Consider the following 18,461-nt stretch of genomic DNA (forward strand, 5'->3'; position numbering starts at 1 on the left):
AGTTTAGTTCAGGGCCCAGCCCGGTAGCGGGTGGAGGGGAGCCCGGGGGCAGCCTTGTCCCGGGCCCAGCTCTGGCTCTCGGCGGCCCTGCCTTGGAAAGTTATTCAGGGGGCGGCCCACCACCAGACTTGTGAAAACACATGCAAGCTCTCTCAATCAAAACTGCTGCTGAAAGACAGCCACCGGGCACCAGTCTTACTCAGCATCTACGGGGCAGAGAACCAGGCTGGATGAAATCTGTACCTGCAATTACTGTACAGTGCTTTGGCCAGGTTATGCCTAGAGGAACTGTTTGCAGATTATTAAAATTAAACATTTAGGCCATTTCCTGTAGCACTTGGTAGAAAATATAGAATGAAATGTTTATGATTCTACTAACAGCTATTATCTCATAACACAGTTTGGCTCAGAAATCCCCTCTCCTGTTCCTCATTCACCAAGGATACTGCTTAACCAAACAATGACTAATGAACAGTCAAAGTAAATGGACCAGAGCTTTCTGTTTTCCTGGAAACATGATGGAGTCCCAACAAGAACACCCTGCAATCAGCCTTCATCTACTGCCTCCAATTCTGACCTATTTGGATTTAGCTCTTAAACTTTTTCAGTCATAGCTCAAGGTTAATTAATTTCAGGTACACCAAGAGGCTCATTTTCAAAGCACTTAGCCTCCCAAAGTTCCATAGAAACCTATGGAACTTAGCCTCCCAAAGTGCTTTGAAAATATGCCTCCAGGGGGCTCATTTTCAAAGCACTTAGACTTACAAATGTTCCATAGGTTACTATGAAACTTTTTAAGTCTAAGTGCTTTAAAAACACACCTTTAGGTACTTCCCTGTCCCCTGGAGGTCTTGTTATCTAAGTTTGTAACCGGCAGTGCGATTTGAACTAGGCTTCCCTGGTTGACTGCCTGGTGCTTTAACCACTAGGCTACTCCTCCACTCTTAACATACAAAACATTTAAAGCCAATTCCAAGTCAGAATCTTCTGCTTGCTGTGCTCAATATTTGAGTTTAATGTCTTAGAAACTGGCATCCATGTAATGATTAGTCACCAAAATTGAAAACTCGCCTCTTTTTCCATGACACACTCCAATTTCAGGTCAAGTTTATTGGTTCCCATCTCTCTTAAAACATTTATGTTATCTGCCTGCTGCCTAAGCACTGGGCGTTTCTGCTAAGTAAGCAGACTGAAGAGTGAGCTTCACCGCTGGAGTCCAGCTGTAAGGCAAAGTTCTTGGTCCAGTCACACAAATTTACAAATGCAGTCAGCTCAGAAATGCATAGATGACATTGCCAGATTCTCCTCTATATGTTAAGACACGTTAAAAAGGATGACTTATTATTATAGATGATTAATATCGAGATTATTTTTTTTTCCCCAGAGTTCCGGGTATGACTCCTAAAGTTTTCCTCAGAAATATTTCCTCAACTATTACTTTAAAAGGAGTGAAGCCTATGAAAACGGATTACTTTAATCAGTGGGATCTGAGTTAGAGACTTAAGTATATGTATTATTAAATAACTTCTGGTTTTTAAAAGAGAAAGAATGTAATCAGATGTATTATTTCTAACTATTTATTTATTATTTATTTATTGCATTTGTATCCCACATTATCCCACCTCTTTGCAGGCTCAATGTGGCTTACAATATATAGTGGAAAGTGGAAATGAGAGGAGAGTTAATATTAGTGTAACAGAAGTATATTGGGTAATGGAAAGTATGATGAAGATATGGTATGGGGCATGTTAACAATGCTTACTAGATATATGTGGGGTTTTCATATGTTTTAGTCATTGTGGTATGTCTTGTCGAAAAGATGTGTCTTCAGCAGTTTTCGGAAGTTGGTCAGTTCATAGGTCGCTTTTAGGTTACGTGGCAATGCGTTCCAGAATTGCGTACTCATATAGGAAAAGGTTGATGCGTGCATTAGTTTATATTTTAGGCCTTTGCAATTTGGGAAGTGAAGATTAAGGAATGTGCGAGATGATCTTCTGGCATTCCTGGGTGGTAGGTCAATCAGGTCAGACATGTAAGCTGGGGCTTCGCCGTGGATGATTTTATGTACTAAGGTACATACTTTAAACGTGATGCGTTCTTTGAGTGGTAACCAGTGTAGTTTTTCTCGTAGGGGTTTATATTGGATAATAAGTATGTTTTCAATGAAATGAATTGACTATACACCGTATTGGGCTCGAAGAAGCCAACCAGATGATCAATGTGGAATAATGAATTAGATGAGTAATATCTGGGAATAAACAGGTTAATACCACGTTTTGTTTTTCTGTTTACTGTTTAATTGATCTCCTTGTCTTGTTTCACTCTCCCTATTTAGTGGTCTAAGGAAGATATTACAATTACCTGATTGAAATAATTCCTATATATTACCTTCTCTGGATCCTACACACTTGACAGAAGGCAGTGCTACAATATAACAGATTACTCCTCAGACTTTATTCACAACTCTTGTTATGCACCTTCAACAAAATAAAATGATGGAGCTCTAAAAGGTTTCAAGCTTAAAAACAAAGAAAGGATCTGTTTACATAAAACACCTGAAGACCACAGAAAAGTAACCGACATGGTTGGTGTACATAAAAACACTTGGAATACTAATAATAAAAAAATAATTAAAAAAAAGCTATACAGCACATGGTGAAAGGTAGGGACTGCTTCTGTGCATCGGGTCGGAAAACGACTGTGCTTCGCCTTCCATGCACATTTGTATAGTAATTAGCTCATTGTAATAACTTTGCATTCCGTTTTTGTTAGCTGCTACCGTGATAGGAAAAGAGATCGGAGAACCCTTTTGTGCAAGTCTCGTTTTACTCCTTGCTCGCTAAACCGGCTAAAACTAAACCACGATGCCGGCTCATTAGGTTTTGTGCATCTGGGCTTCAGTGAGATGCTCCTGGTTATGCAGTGCTCCAGGCAGCTACCCCAGAGCTAGCCCCGATGTTTGAATGGCAGGTTTCTCAAACCTGAAGACCTGCACATCATCTGGACTTGTTCCCTTCATTTTATATAGGCAATATTTTGCCCCTACTTACTACAATTCTGTTACCCAAAGAAATCCAAATGCATTTACAAAGAATATTTACAATTTACATCAGAACCAGCAACATCGACTTAGCTTAAATCCATGTCACAGAAAACAACAGTAGCTCAATACATGCTGCAATTAGATCCACGTTCAAAATGACCATGTTGGAATCGATTTTTTTTTTTATTCCAAAATCCTGCTGAACTAGAAATGGAAACACACTGCTGCCAAAAGTGATTGGCTTTGCTGAAGAGACTTCATGCTGCAAGTTTCACTTCCAAAAACACTGAGATTTTAAATGCAGAGAGCTTTTTTGGGACTGAAGAGACGTTATGCTGCAAGTTTCACTTCCAAAAACACTGAGATTTTAAATGCAGAGAGCTTTTTTGGGACTAAAAGTTAACTGACCAGTTTGATCACCAGTAACACAGGGCAAGTCACAAGACTTAATGAAACTAGAGGTTCCTCTTTGAACATGGAACACAGACAAGAACAACAAGAGAGAACAGACTCAAGTAACAGACCCACTATATTAAAGCCAGAAAGCAAATATCAAATCATAGCAAATAACCATAGCCAAGCTCCAACAAATTAAGAGAGACCTTCATTGTAGATCTAAAATAGTTAGTTGCCTTTTGTTGTTTTTTTTCACTTCCCCGTGAGGTTAACCTGTCGCAATGTGTACAGGGTTACAATTTTCCCTTCAACACGAGGCGAAGAATGTCAAGCAAAACTATTAAGGGGTGGGGGGTAGGTAGGCTAGTGGTTAGAGCAACAGTCTGAGAACCAGGGAAGCCAGGCTGAAAACCTAATGCTCCTTGTGATCCTACACAAGTCACTTAGGGCCTCTTCTACAAAGCCAAGCTAGCGAGTCCCGTACAGCAAATAAGAGGAAGCCCATAGGAATTAATATAAAAGACTATAAACATTGCCATAATGGGACAGATCGAAGGTCCATCAAGCCCAGCATTCTGTTTCCAACAGTGGCCAATCCAGGTCACAAGTAGCTGGCAAGATCCCAAAACAGTACAATACATTTTATGCTACTTATCCTAGAAATAAGCAGTGGATTTTCCCAAACTCCATCTTAATAATGGAGTATGAACTTTTCTTTTAGGAAGTTATCCAACCTTTTTAAAACCCTGCTAAGCTAACTGCTTTTCCCCACATTCTCTGGCAATGATTTCCAGAGTCTAATTACACATGGATGAAGAAATATTTTCTCTGATTTGTTCTAAATTTACTTCTTTGCAGCTTCACTACGTGCCAGTCCTAATATTTTTGGACAGAGTAAACAAGGAATTCATGTCTACCCGTTCCACTCCACTCATTATTTTATAGACCTCTATCATGTCTCCTCTCTTTCACCACACAGAAATAGCTAGCACAGCTTTGTAAGAGGCCCTTATGGCAGAGGTTTTATTTTTAGTTTATTTATATCCCACATTATCTGTTCAATTTGAGTCACAGAAGAAAACAAAATGAAAACAATAAGACAATTATAACAAATAAAATAAAACCTAGAATAAAATCATCTAATGACCAAACAAAATAATACATGTTATAGAACATAGTCTAATTACCTGTTAACAATATGCCTCCTGAAACAGACACTGCCTTTGTTTAAATGACTGAAAATGAGGTTAATTGCCATAGTTCTAGAGGAAGATCATTCCACAATGTTGGGCCAGCAATTAAAAAAAATATTAAATATATTTATTTATTGCATTTGTATCCCACATTTTCCCACCTCTTTGCAGGCTCAATGTGGCTTACAATATATCGTGATAAGTGGAAATACAGTTAGAAAAATATACAATTACTGGTGTGTGTGTGTAAATAAATAAATAAATAAATAAATATATATTAAAAGCCATTTGACAGCAATCATATTTCAGAATGAGGGTACATCTAATAAGATCTCAAATTCCTAGATGGATGATAGGTTTTTAAAGACTTTGCAACAGCAATCATCAGGTAATGCTCTCAGCACCAAAAGGCAAGTACTTAAAAATAGGGAGCCAATGAACTTTAAGTAAAGGAGTAATATGGACCAACTTGTCAATCTTTCAATCACACAAGCAGCAGAATTTTGGGTCACTAGCAAAAGCTCTTAATGAAATTTGAGCAAGACCACAATAAAGAGAACTGCAGGAGTCCAAATGGGGCAAAACATAGCTTTGCAGATAACATTTAAATCTCATCATTAACCTTATCTTATACAATCTCGATCAGAGCAGAACCCTGTTTAAACAACAAGGATGAATCTAGAATCACTACCAAACTTCTCATCTGTATTAATTGTGGATATCCCGAAAACCTGATTGACTGGGAGTCCCCCGAGGACTGGGTTGAGAACCACTGCCTTTAGGGGGAAATTCTATAAGAGGGCATCTCCTTTAAGCATCCCAATATCATGCAGAAAGAGTCTATTCTATAAATGGCAACTGGGTGCCTACATTCCGTTATAGAATACTAGTAAAAAAGGCCAGTTTCTGTATGAAAGGAAACGGGCGCTAGCAAGGTTTTCCTCCCCCCTCCTTCGCTCTGCCCCTGTGTCCCGTCCAAGTCCCACGGCTCCCTTTCCTCCCCTCCGATTTCCATGGCTTCCTCCCTCCCTCTGTCACTGTCCTTCACTTTGTCCTCCCAGTCCCCCCTCCCCCCATCCCCCAACGTGCACGTCGCCCTGCCCCCTCCAAAATCGCCAACCCCCCATTCCCCCTCTCTTACCGGGGTCCTGGTGGCAGCATTGAAGAGCGAGCAGGCTCAGTGAGTCTGCTGCCTTCCCTTCTGTTCGCTCTGAGCTGTGACTCTGGTCCCGCCCTCATTTCCTGTTTCCGCAAGGGCGGGAGCAGAGTCACAGCTCAGCGCAAACAGAAGGGAAGGCAGCAGACTCGCTGAGCCTGCTCGCGCTTCAATGCTTCCAGGCCAGTGACGTCAGAGTTATGAGCTGTGACTCTGGTCCCGCCCTCATTTCCTGTTTCCGCAAAGGCGGGAGCAGAGTCACAGCTCAGCGCAAACAGAAGGGAAGGCAGCAGACTCGCTGAGCCTGCTCGCGCTTCAATGCTTCCAGGCCAGTGACGTCAGAGTTATGAGCTGTGACTCTGGTCCCGCCCTCATTTCCTGTTTCCGCAAGGGCGGGAGCAGAGTCACAGCTCAGCGCAAACAGAAGGGAAGGCAGCAGACTCGCTCAGCCTGCTCGCGCTTCAATGCTTCCAGACCAGTGACGTCAGAGTTATCTACTGCATGAAGCAGACCACCACCGGCGGAAGCCACGGTCCCAGGCAGCTTCAGAACATTGGAGGTGAGAATTATTATATAGGACTAGCATAACATGGCATTGGTACCCCTTACACTTACACACCTGAAGCTACACCAGCCATAGGTGCGTTACAACTGTGGGCATATGCAGCAAGGGTATATGTAACTTATTCTATAAGCTGCATGTGTAACTGGCAGCACTGTCCATGCCCCCCCTGCATTTACATGCTATGCCACGAGTGCCCTTAAAGAATACTGCCACTTGTGTTTATCGTCCCTTTCACAGGTAAGCATACACTTATTCAAGTGGCAGATAAACTGGGCACAGTGTTATAGAATTGCCCCTTTCAATCCTCCAGTACCTCAGGTAAAAACAAAACTTACACAGGAAGCCCTCTAGGGACAGAATAGCCACTGTACCTGAATTTACCTACAGCTACTTCTGAAAAAGCATCAGCTATATCCAAATCCCCTCTCAACGATTAGGATTAAGCCACCCACAGAATTTGATGTACGTGAGCTCTCTCATTGTAATCCACTGCAAGTGACTGCTGTTTTAAGTTTATGCTGTACTCCCCCCCCCCCCCCCCAAAGGTGCCATAGTCCCCCAACACGCTTTTGGGGACTTTACAGATAACATTTGCCGACCATGGGCTATTACTGTAATTTGATCTGTCCAAGGCCTTTGACTTGATCATGCCTTTTTGCTCTACTTGCTAGATCCAATTGGTAGATCTGGTAGAGTGTTTTCTTGGTTTCAGGGTTTTCTATGCAATGAACTGTACTCAGTTAAATGGGCAAATGTAGATGCAGTGCAGTGTCCCCCAATTTTCCCCACTATTTCGGTTCCTTTTTAATATAATGACAGCAACTTTTAGTCAGTCATTGAATAACATGGGGATATCCTACTCTATGCCAATATTACCTTGGAAATCACCTTTGAATCTTCTGAACAAGAAACTATGGGGTCAACATTCAAAGTGATTTAACTGACCAGAAATGGCTACTGGCTAGTTAAGTCAGCTGTTTGGGGCTAACCATTAATTTTCCGTGGCACTTAACTGGTTAGTGCTGCTTACAATGTCTAGTTAGCACCTGTGTCAAAACCAGCTATTTCAGGGGCATTCCAAGGGCAGAATAAGCACTTGATCAACGAAATATTAATATTCAACACTTAACCAGCCAAGGTCACTGCATCATTGTGGTGCCCCACAGCTGGTTAAGTGCTGATTATAATCACTTAACCGGCCATGCACTAGCTGGCTCCACAAACCTGGAAATTCAATGCTGAAGCCTGGACATGGCCCCGCACTGAATTTCTGGGCATAACTCTGGAGATCAGTAAAATGCCGAGCCCCACTGGCTGAATATTGGGCCCCATGTCTTGGATCCAGGATTGCTTTACTGCTGTTGAGGACAAGGCATTCTCTGCCCGATTGAAACTGAATTCAGACAAGACAAATTTAATTTGTCTTGATCCCCCTTCTATACCATCTCCATTTTGAATTCAAACTTGAATCCTCTTTACACATATTGAACTAGATTCTATATACCACACTTAAAAAAAAAAAAAACCCACCCCCCAAAAACCGGTGCAAAAACAAAATACGTCTAGGCATATTCTATAAACCAAGCCTAAATTCAGGCATACTTTATAGAATAAGCCTAAATTTCCACATGGTTTATGGAATACGCCGAGTGCCCGTCTGCACGAATAAATTTAGTCACGGGCAGTTACGCCAAGTAAAACTTGGTGTAAATGCAGACACTTAAATTAGGTGCAGCCCAGGTGTATTCTCTAACAATATGCATAGATTTTAGAAACGCCCACAACCCGCCCATTCCATGCCCCCTTTTCAACTACGTTACTTACATTACATGGTAGAATACGCTTACAGTTCTGCACATAAATTCTAATGCCAATTAGTGTCAATAATTGCTTGTTAAGTGGCTAAATCCAGAGGTCAATATTCCATCCTCATTCTTCTTGATCTTTCCGCTGCTTTTGACACTGTCGATCACAGCATACTTCTCGATACCCTGTCCTCACTTGGATTCCAGGGCTCTGTCCTTTCCTGGTTCTCTTCCTACCTCTCCCTCCGCACCTTTAGTGTTCACTCTGGTGGATCCTCTTCTACTTCTATCCCTCTGCCTGTCGGCGTACCCCAGGGTTCTGTTCTTGGTCCCCTCCTCTTTTCTATCTACACTTCTTCCCTTGGTTCATTAATCTCATCCCATGGCTTTTCCTACCACCTCTATGCTGATGACTCCCAAATCTACCTTTCTACCCCTGATATCTCACCTTGCATCCAAACCAAAGTTTCAGCGTGCTTGTCTGACATTGCTGCCTGGATGTCTCAACGCCACCTGAAATTAAATATGACCAAAACCGAGCTTCTCATTTTCCCCCCCAAACCCACCTCCCCGCTCCCCCCGTTTTCTATTTCTGTTGATGGCTCTCTCATTCTCCCTGTCTCCTCAGCTCGAAACCTTGGGGTCATCTTTGACTCTTCTCTCTCCTTCTCTGCTCATATCCAGCAGACCGCCAAGACCTGTCGTTTCTTTCTTTACAACATCCGTAAAATCCGCCCCTTTCTTTCCGAGCACTCTACCAAAACCCTCATCCACACCCTTGTCACCTCTCGTTTAGACTACTGCAATCTGCTTCTTGCTGGCCTCCCACTTAGTCACCTCTCCCCTCTCCAGTCAGTTCAAAACTCTGCTGCCCGTCTCATCTTCCGCCAGGGTCGCTTTACTCATACTACCCCTCTCCTCAAGACCCTTCACTGGCTCCCTATCCGTTTTCGCATCCTGTTCAAACTTCTTCTACTAACCTATAAATGTACTCACTCTGCTGCTCCCCAGTATCTCTCCACACTCGTCCTTCCCTACACCCCTTCCCGTGCACTCCGCTCCATGGATAAATCCTTCTTATCTGTTCCCTTCTCCACTACTGCCAACTCCAGACTTCGCGCCTTCTGTCTCGCTGCACCCTACGCCTGGAATAAACTTCCTGAGCCCCTACGTCTTGCCCCATCCTTGGCCACCTTTAAATCTAGACTGAAAACCCACCTCTTTAACATTGCTTTTGACTCGTAACCACTTGTAACCACTCGCCTCCACCTACCCTCCTCTCTTCCTTCCCGTTCACATTAATTGATTTGCTTACTTTATTTATTTTTTGTCTATTAGATTGTAAGCTCTTTGAGCAGGGACTGTCTTTCTTCTATGTTTGTACAGCGCTGCGTATGCCTTGTAGCGCTATAGAAATGCTAAATAGTAGTAGTAGTAGTAGCAATCTGCACCGATTTGCTCGCGCAACTTAAGTCACACTATATAGAATCCAGGGGATTAGGGGTTCCCTTAGATTCTTACTTAACAGTGAAAGCCCAGAAAAAGAAGATGCTAGAGGAATTTTCTAGAAGTTGAAAATAATTTGTAGGTTAGAAATTACTTTGTGCATGACTATCTTGTCTTGATTGTTAAAGCTATAGTGCTTTCATCCCTCAATTGTAATCTTCTATATAGAGATCCTTCAGAGAGGGCCCTCTTTCTCATTTACAAAAAAATCTACACAATGCTGCCGCTAGATAACATTTTGGTGTTAGCTACCAGAACAAACTCCGTTGGCTTTTCCAGTTTGTACACACTGTTTCTTTAAAACTTTACACCGTTGTTTATAAACATTACATGGTCTAGCCCCAAGTTATTTGCCTCCTCTATCTTTCCCTCCCCTCTCTAGCTACGAATGGGCTTTTGCTTCCTTTTCCCTCAACAACCAAAGTGTGTTTTAAATGGTCCCTTAATGCAGCTAAGCTCTAAAACTCTACCTTGAGAAGTATGACTAGAGCCTTCATACCTTAGATTCTGAAAATTACTATAGGAAAATTTTGAAGGTATATTATTTTTTTTAAATTTGTATTATTTTGACTTGATTATGTAATACTGTTTTTTTAGGACTGAATTTTCTCTGGACAATTGAACTTATTGTGATCCACACTAAACCTTGTTTGGTAAGTTGCAGAATAGAAGCTCCTTGTATTTAGGATTACCATATTTTGTCCCCCCCCAAAAAAGAGGACACATGCCCCACCCCCACCCCCTTTCACACCCTCGCTCAGCCCCCTGCCACATTTTCTCCTCCGCCCTGTCACACACCCCGTCACCCCCTCCCCTTACTACTGCCCTGGTGGTCTAGTGACCTCTTCGGGCAGGAAAGAGCCCCCTCTTTCCTGCCTGAAGCGCTGCCTTGCATGCATCCTTCCTGTTGCTGATCTCGGCGCTGATTCAAAATGGCTGCCGAGAGTTGAAGTGACCTTGTGAGACTTCACCTCTCAGCGGCCATTTTGAATTGGTGCCGAGATCAGCAACAGGAAGGAAGCATGCAGGGCAGCGCTCCGGGCAGTAAAGAGGGGGCTCTTTCCTGCCCCGAAGGTGGAAGAGGTCACTAGACCACCAGGGCAGTAGTAAGGAAGGGGAGGCTAGCAATCTGCCCGTTTGTCCGGATTTCTGGACAAACGGGCAGATTGGCAAAACCCACCCGGCTGCCCGGACATGTCCGGGTAAATCCGGACATATGGTAACCCTACTTGTATTGTACTAATTGGATGCACTGCTCTCATTTCCAAAGTCTCTGCCTGGATTCAGGGAGTAGGGGAAGGTGTGTATAATGCCGCGTTGCACTACTTCTTACCAGGACAAGCAGAAGCAAACATGGGAAATGAATGTTCATCGTGAGTTCTCCTGTGATAGCGCTGCACAAACTCCTTCTGACTCTCCAGAATACTGAAATCAGTAGCTAGCGTCGTATCAAACACATGATGCACTCCTGCAACAGAAGCAGTAATTAACAACTGCAGTGAGTTCCCCTCCCAACACACACACACAGGAAGGAAGATATTCTGTTTTGAGGATAAATTCCTTTTCTTAAAACAGTGTTGGCACAGCTTTCAAAGTCAGGTTTTAATACTTGAAGCAAATACACAAGAGGAGGTAAGAATACCTCAATACGACAGGTAAGAGCCAGAAGGATGCCACTTTGGTTATTTCTGCTCCTCTTATTAATCTATAAGTGCATTCACTCTGCTGCTCCTCACTACCCCTCCACCCTCATCTCTCCCTACACTCCTTCCCAGGAACTCCGCTCACTAGGCAAATCTCTCCTAATTGTACCCTTCTCCTCCATCGCTAACTCCAGACCGTTCCTTTTATCTTGCCGCACCTTATGCCTGGAATGGACTTCCTGAGCCATTACGTCAAGCTCCATCCCTGGCCGCCTTCAAATCCGGGCTAAAGGCCTACCTGTTTGATGCTGCTTTTAACTCCTAACTTGTCACCTGCTTGTAACCTTCATCTTGTCTTCCGCTCTTCAATAGTCCTTTTCCCTATGTGTCCTGTCTGTCCTATCCTTATTTGTCCTGTCTATCTGTCCTGATTTAGACTGTAAGCTCTTTTGAGCAGGGACTGTCTTTTCTTCATGTTAAATTGTAAAGCGCTGCATACGACTGGTAGCGCTATAGAAATGATTTGTAGTAGTAGGAATTGGCTGCTGTTTCCAAAGATCACTCCTGCCTTCCCCCTACTAGCTGTTAGAGATCTACAAGTATATGGGGTGGGGTAGTGTGTGTGTTTGGGGGGGGGGGGGGGGAGAGGGGTAAGGCTACCTAGAGAACACCATTTCTGAAAGTATACTGGAGCAGGGGCCATCTAGTTTTCTTTAATAGGAAAGAGAGGTGGGGGACAAGTTTTGTAACTGCAGCTAGCTGGCCTTTACAAACACAGCAGGCCTGAGTTAGAGTTTGCTGTCTGCATTGCATCAGCCATATACACTTAATGCCTTTTGCAGTAACAATACACAAATAATTTTACTGTGGGATTCGCTAGCCAAATCAATAGTGAATCTCAGGTTAGTAAATGGGTCACCCCCTAAGTTTGTTTTCGAAGGGGGAAGGTTTCAATGCCATCTCACAGGGGCATTAATGGGGAGCAACAGGATTTACTACTACTACTACTTAACATTTCTAGAGCGCTACTAGGGTTACGCAGCGCTGTACAAATTAACAATTAAGGACGGTCCCGATTTCAACCCTAGGTTCCCCTGTTCAGTCCATTAATCTACTCACTATAAAGCCAGTGTACAGTGAATATCCACTTTTTGTTACTTGACTGAAATGGATATTTGTAACACAGTGGTTTTATTTAAAAGAGGAGTGTTTGGGCCTAAAATGAAAACCTATACGTTAGGCTCATTGTTATCTATACTAGCATTTCCCCAGCCTTTTGCTTCCCTCCATTCTATCACTCCCAGCTTCCCTGCAGGCCTGATAAACAAGCTGAAGTCATCAAGGGCACTTAGTTCATCTTTTTCTTTACACGCCTCTCTCTGCCTTCTGAAAGCTGTGGCCCATTACCAGGGCTGAGTCTATTCTGCAGTTGTTCTACTGTTCCCCAACGCTCAGAACCTAACGCCAGTTCTGCAGGCAGTTAGTACCAGTACCAATTGCATGCAGAATGTTCAAAGGGCACTAAACCAGTCAACATGCATGCCAAAGATGATCACAAAGTGTATTTAAATGTAGTTAAATCAGGTCAGCTGGTATTCCCTCTCAATGCTCAGAGCAGTGCACAAAACAAATGGTGCCCTTAATGCTGGAAACTTACCTCCAAGCTCAGAGGTGTGGCCTTGTGGTTAGGGTGGTGGACTTTGGTCCTGGGGAACTGAGGAACTGAGTTTGATTCCCGGCACAGGAAGCTCCTTGTGACTCTGGGCAAGTCACTTAACCCTCCATTGCCTGCCGCACTCATAGAGCCATGAGTGGGAAAAGCGCGGGGTACAAATGTAACAAAAATAAAAAAAATAGAGGTGGCACTGAGGGGTTTGAAAGGAGGATTTCTTTCGGATTTTCTGTTTTAAAACCTGCCGGTTTTGATTTTTTTGGGAAGTGGAAGGAAGCCCGTGCAAACCTCTTAATTAGTGAGAAAAAAAAATGTGTACAAAGTCTAAGCAAAACAGAAAATGAAAGCACACATTAGCGCCCATTTTCTGATCTTACAATAAGCCTTTTCAAGTGAAATTTCAAAGCTCATGTTTAAAGGCACAGAAGAATGGCATCTATGTTGTGCTTCACTTCCAGGTTTGCCTGGGAATGCGCACAAGAGCTGAACTTACAGCAAAACTATTGTGCGTATGTGCCAGGCACGTTCTTCCCCCTTACTTTTGGTCTCAAAGCGTGTATATCATTTCCGTGCCATTAGAGTTGAGCATTGGGGAGCTACATTTCTGTGCTATTCCCGAGATATGGGGTGGGTGCTGTTTGTTTTAGCACTAGCGCTCTTAACATTGGCCCGCCGGTTAGGTTCATGAGACATGTTGCTTTAAAGGGGGAGGAGGGGGAAAGCAGGTACAATGCAAAACACACCCCCTGCTCCAAGGTTACCTTTCATTAACTGCAAGCTCTTGCCTAACAGCCACAAGACTAAGTCCCCAGAAAGAGACGTTGGTACAACAAACGAGGCATTTGGAGTACTGCGAAGTAAGAACGTGAACGTACCAAGGCTTTTAAGGTAACCACACAATCGTCTGGCTGCATCGGTTACAGACAGATTGAATTTAGCAGCAAAATAAGGCAATGACTGAGGACACATGGACACCACCACCACTTTGTGTTTTGATGCGTCACATTTCTGGAGAATAAAAAAAAAGACAAAATGCAAGCCACATTAAGACTTACAAGTTCTACAATAAACCTCTAAAAATTTTAGAAAACACATTTTTGCAAAGTGATTCTGAAGAAGGGTTTTCAGCTTTGCACTACACACCAGATTGTAATTACAGCTACAGCTTAACATTGGATCTTCCCCCACACTTTTCTCTAGGCATGAAGGTTTTTCTGCCCTTTGTGGGCTACCCTATAAATGCAGAGCCTACCATACACTATGGAAAAACAGTAGCACAATGGCAGTGTAGCACTGAGAGAGAGGTGGGGTGCAGCAAGATTTGTGAGGAGACATTAGATAGGGAACACGATGGTGAGCATGAGTTAAGTCAAAAACCTTATCAGCACTTACCATGCGAGACTCAGAAGCTGATAAAAGGATCCACTAGTCCTTGTCCAGCGTCTCGTCTACTGAACTCTCTCGCACAACTCATGAACTGGATAGAAATTTTTTTTTTTTTTAACTATCATGCCAACTTATTTAACATATATTAAAAAAAAAATAATAAAAAATCAGAAATGATTTTATTTAAGTATTAACCATGGCTTTTTTCAGAGGGTGCTTAGTGGTACACAGAACTGGCACCTTTATCACTGTCTCCTAAAATTGAGCCACGGCCCCCAAGTATGAATGGAAGAGTCCAGCTTCTGCACACCCCAAGCATATACAGTGCTCCCCCATGGGAGAAGTAGTGTCTTTAGCCAATCCCTGAAGGTTCACAGGGAATATAAGAACATGCCATACTGGGCCAGACCAAGGATTAATCTAGCCCAGTATCCTGCTTCCAAACAGTATCCCTGCTTCCAGCAGTAGACAATCCAAGTCACAAGTATCTGGCAGAATCCCAAGGAGTAGTAAGACTGACACCAGGGAGAAGCAGCGGCTTTCCCCATGTCTGCTAGCAGATTATGGATGTTCCTCCAGGAACTTGTCCAAACCTTTTTTAAGCTCAGATATGCTAACTGCTGTTATTACATCATCCAGCAACAAGTTCCTGGGATTAACTATTTGTTAAGCGTGACTGAAACAGCCTGAAATCTGGAAGTCAGGCTTCGGTTTCAGCTGAAAATGCAAATGCATTTTGAGCAGAAACCAAAATTCCTCACCCATTTGACTGCTCTGTGCTGACCTCCCACTACCCGTTGGCCTTCCACACGACTAAGTTTTTTGAAAGGGAAAGTACATATATACTTACTCTTCCAAAGTCACTGTTACATGTGCACCCAGTGGTGGCAGGCTCAAGTGGATATTTACACCGGAACAAGTATATGTACATACACTTATGTTTGCTGTGTTTTGTACATATAGTTTGGTGTTTGCAATGAATGTATATTTTTGTAAAATGCAAACTCCACCTCTGCGAATGCCTACTTTAAACAAATATAGAAATTTACATAGGATCACTCCCTACATACATGTGTATATGGTAGCGAAATTTGCATAGCCACTTTCCAAGCCTAAACCCCATTCTAAAGTTCTCCTCTTAAATTTAATACACTCAACATGTAATTTAATACACTCAACATGTAATCAAACTCTGGAATTCGTTGCCAGAGAATGTGGTAAAGGCGGTTAGCTTAACAGAGTTTAAAAAAAGGTTTGGACGGCTTCCTAAAGGAAAAGTACATAGATCATTATTAAATTGGACTTGGGGTAAATCCACTATTTCTGAGATAAGCAGCATAAAACATTTTGTACTTTTTTGGGATCTTGCCAGGTATTTCTGACCTGGATTGGCCACTGTTGGAAACAGGATGCTGGGCTTGAAGGACCTTTGGTCTGTCCCAGTATGTCAATACTCATGTACTAAGTCTTTTATTAGAGTCCAAGATCAAGTTTAAGTGGTACACGCATATTCTATACAAATTAAAACATGCAGTGATCAAAAAGGAGCAGTCAGTATGTGGAAGTGTACTAGATCTTGTCTTAAAAGCAGAGAAATATTCCACTAAATATCAAACTAGTTTTATGCATGGAAAAGGATTTTGTAAAAGCTACACAGTCCTATATGTGGCTATAAGTAAGCATGCTGACAAGATCATGTCTGTTTCTGCACGTGCTCCTGGGGATACAGTACACCAACTTCAGAGTAGGTGGAAATTAGTGCATTGATGTTTGAGCGTTATTGGGAATGAGCTTTTTTTTTTTTATAGGAGAACTAGGCATCACTGTAGCATTTGGAAAATAGGTGCCACCTTGGACTTTCAACACCCCCTGTATGTCAACTGTTCCTTAAATCATCAAAAACTTGAGAAAGAAACACTAGGGGCCCTGTTTACTAAGCCGCATTAGCGTTTTTTTTAGCTCACACTAAATGCTAGTGACACCCATAGAAATACGTGGGTGTATTTAGCGTTTAGCACGTGCTAAAAATGCAAGCGTGCCCTTAGCACTGCTTAGTAGGACCCTTGGGGGAAAAAAAGCCAGTGTCTTATCTCAAAGGATTTGATCATGGAGTAAGAGCCTGTTTATGCAAGGCCAATTCAACATTGCAACATTTTTATTTTGATAAAGAATTATTTCAAATTAAACTTAAAAAAAGAAACCCACAAAAATGTGTGCAATGCTGGGTTAGAGCTAGGTTCCACTGAGCCAGTGCTAGGCCAATTTAGGTATCTGGGGAATACCTGGCAAATCCCCAGGAGTAGACCCATTCTTTGTCACAGCAAGAAGCAACAAGCAATGACCTTTCCCCATGTCTTTCTAAGAATTGTTTATGTACTTTTTCTCCAAAATATGGTACACAGTCTTTACATCAACATTAAAGGGTCCTTTTAACTAAAGGCATGATAATGGATTTAGTGCGTGCAGTAACAAATTAGTGTGCATGAAATGCCATGCAGCCCATAGGTATACAATGAATGTGATGGAATAAACTTCTATGCTTTCTATTGATTTGTATTGCTGCCCTATGACACTTTTCCCCTTGCTTGGCCAGAAGGTGTTTGACCTCTGCATTATAGCTCTAACAGAGGTCTATTTTCTTTTTAGCTACATTCCCCAAAACGGAAAAGGAACCTGTAGTGTCATTGGTCAAACATCCTTAATGCTCATGCTCTGTGCCCTGAAGTCAAAGACCTAGCCCAGAATGTGCTAAACTCCTCAGTCTCGTTTGGGAGTGTGGAGGGAGTAGACCTCTGTGCCGAGGCCCTGTTCAATTTCTGTGAGCAGTTAAAAAAAAAAAAATACAAAAAGTGTTCAGCTAGATTTAATACCAAATCCTTGATATTTTATCTGTTCAAAAAATTACCTTCACTTTTCTATTTTTTTTTTTATAATAAAACTATTAATTTGTTAGCTCTGTTGTTCTGGACCGACTTAGAATCCTGGCAGTTTGTGCTCTCAGTCTGTGGACACTTTCTAGGAACTGTGAGACTCCTAGGATTGTGGCCCCAGTACCCCTAGAAACTACCAGGGAAATAACTTGCAGGTGGGAGATCTTGTCCAGCAGGAGGGTGGAGGGTATGCCAGTGTAGGGACACATGCACAGGTGCAAGGGGTCCTGGGCAGAGCTGGACCACATCCTCCAGGTGGGTGCTAGGGGTAAACATTAAAGCTTAAAGAAACCCCAAAAGGGAGAAAGAGATATAATCAAATATCAAAGAAAAAAATCAATCCCTCTGTATCTGTGATACCAACAACAGGAAACTAAGGAGCAGCTAAATTTGACAGCACGGAAAGTATAGGGTAGGATTCAGTGTAGGCTGTATATGAATCAGCCAAGCTTACTTTTAGTGAGAAACACCAATGATTTTGGCTCACTTAGAGGCAGATGCAGCAACCAAACGTAAAAAAATCTAAATCGTTAAAGTCCCTAACGATTTTAAAATAACGAAAAATGCACCAAAAAAAAAAGTCACACATGCTGAGATCGGTAGTGAAACGTACAATGTATCAAAGAATCACAATACACATCGGTCTGGACCTCTCGTTAGGACAGCTCCGTGGCAGGAAAAAGTGTTAAGTGAAAAAATAAACAAACTTTGAGCCAATCCCAGCGCATTAGCAGAGCTAAAAGCGCTGTGATTGGTCCAAAGGACCTCAGAAAACACATAAAAAAATAAAAATAAAAAAAGGATCGGGAGGGGGCAAGGGCGCTCATCAGGAGCGTCCTGTACGGACGGCCTTGCCCCCCCCCCCCCGCTGCTCCCCACTTTCCGCTGCTCCCCCCACCCCGAAAAAGCAAACTTCTAGAAGCCCCTGCCCCCCTCCCTTCCTCACTACTCTCAGCTCCGCCTCCCGACATCCTCCGTCTGTGCCCCGCCCCCTTTGGGGATCGTCGCCGCCATTCCCCTTCTCCATCGGGCCCCCCTCCCTCTTACCGGGCCCGTGCAGCGCCTCTCTCCTCTGTCCGAAGGCGCTGCACGGGCAAGAAGAACGCAGAATCAGCTGATGCCTGCCTTCGCGATGGCATCGATAGAGCGTCTTTCTCCTCCTGGAC

The 18,461-nt window shown here is 42.9% G+C and overlaps 1 protein-coding gene across 4 annotated transcripts in view; it reads right to left on the reverse strand.

The window, feature by feature from the left end:
- NARF (nuclear prelamin A recognition factor) overlaps nt 1-18,461 on the reverse strand; it is a 71,155-nt gene that overhangs the window by 21,494 nt on the left and 31,200 nt on the right. For all 4 annotated transcript variants that reach the window (XM_030208125.1, XM_030208124.1, XM_030208122.1 and 1 more), the window contains exons 5-6: nt 13,855-13,987; nt 10,998-11,132 (exon numbers count right to left, since the gene is read on the reverse strand). In XM_030208125.1, coding sequence (XP_030063985.1) covers nt 10,998-11,132; nt 13,855-13,987 — 268 coding nt within the window. The remainder of the gene's footprint in view (nt 1-10,997; nt 11,133-13,854; nt 13,988-18,461) is intronic.

The sequence above is a fragment of the Microcaecilia unicolor genome, chromosome 6 (assembly GCF_901765095.1).
Source record: "Microcaecilia unicolor chromosome 6, aMicUni1.1, whole genome shotgun sequence".
In the NCBI taxonomy this organism is placed as follows: domain Eukaryota; kingdom Metazoa; phylum Chordata; class Amphibia; order Gymnophiona; family Siphonopidae; genus Microcaecilia; species Microcaecilia unicolor.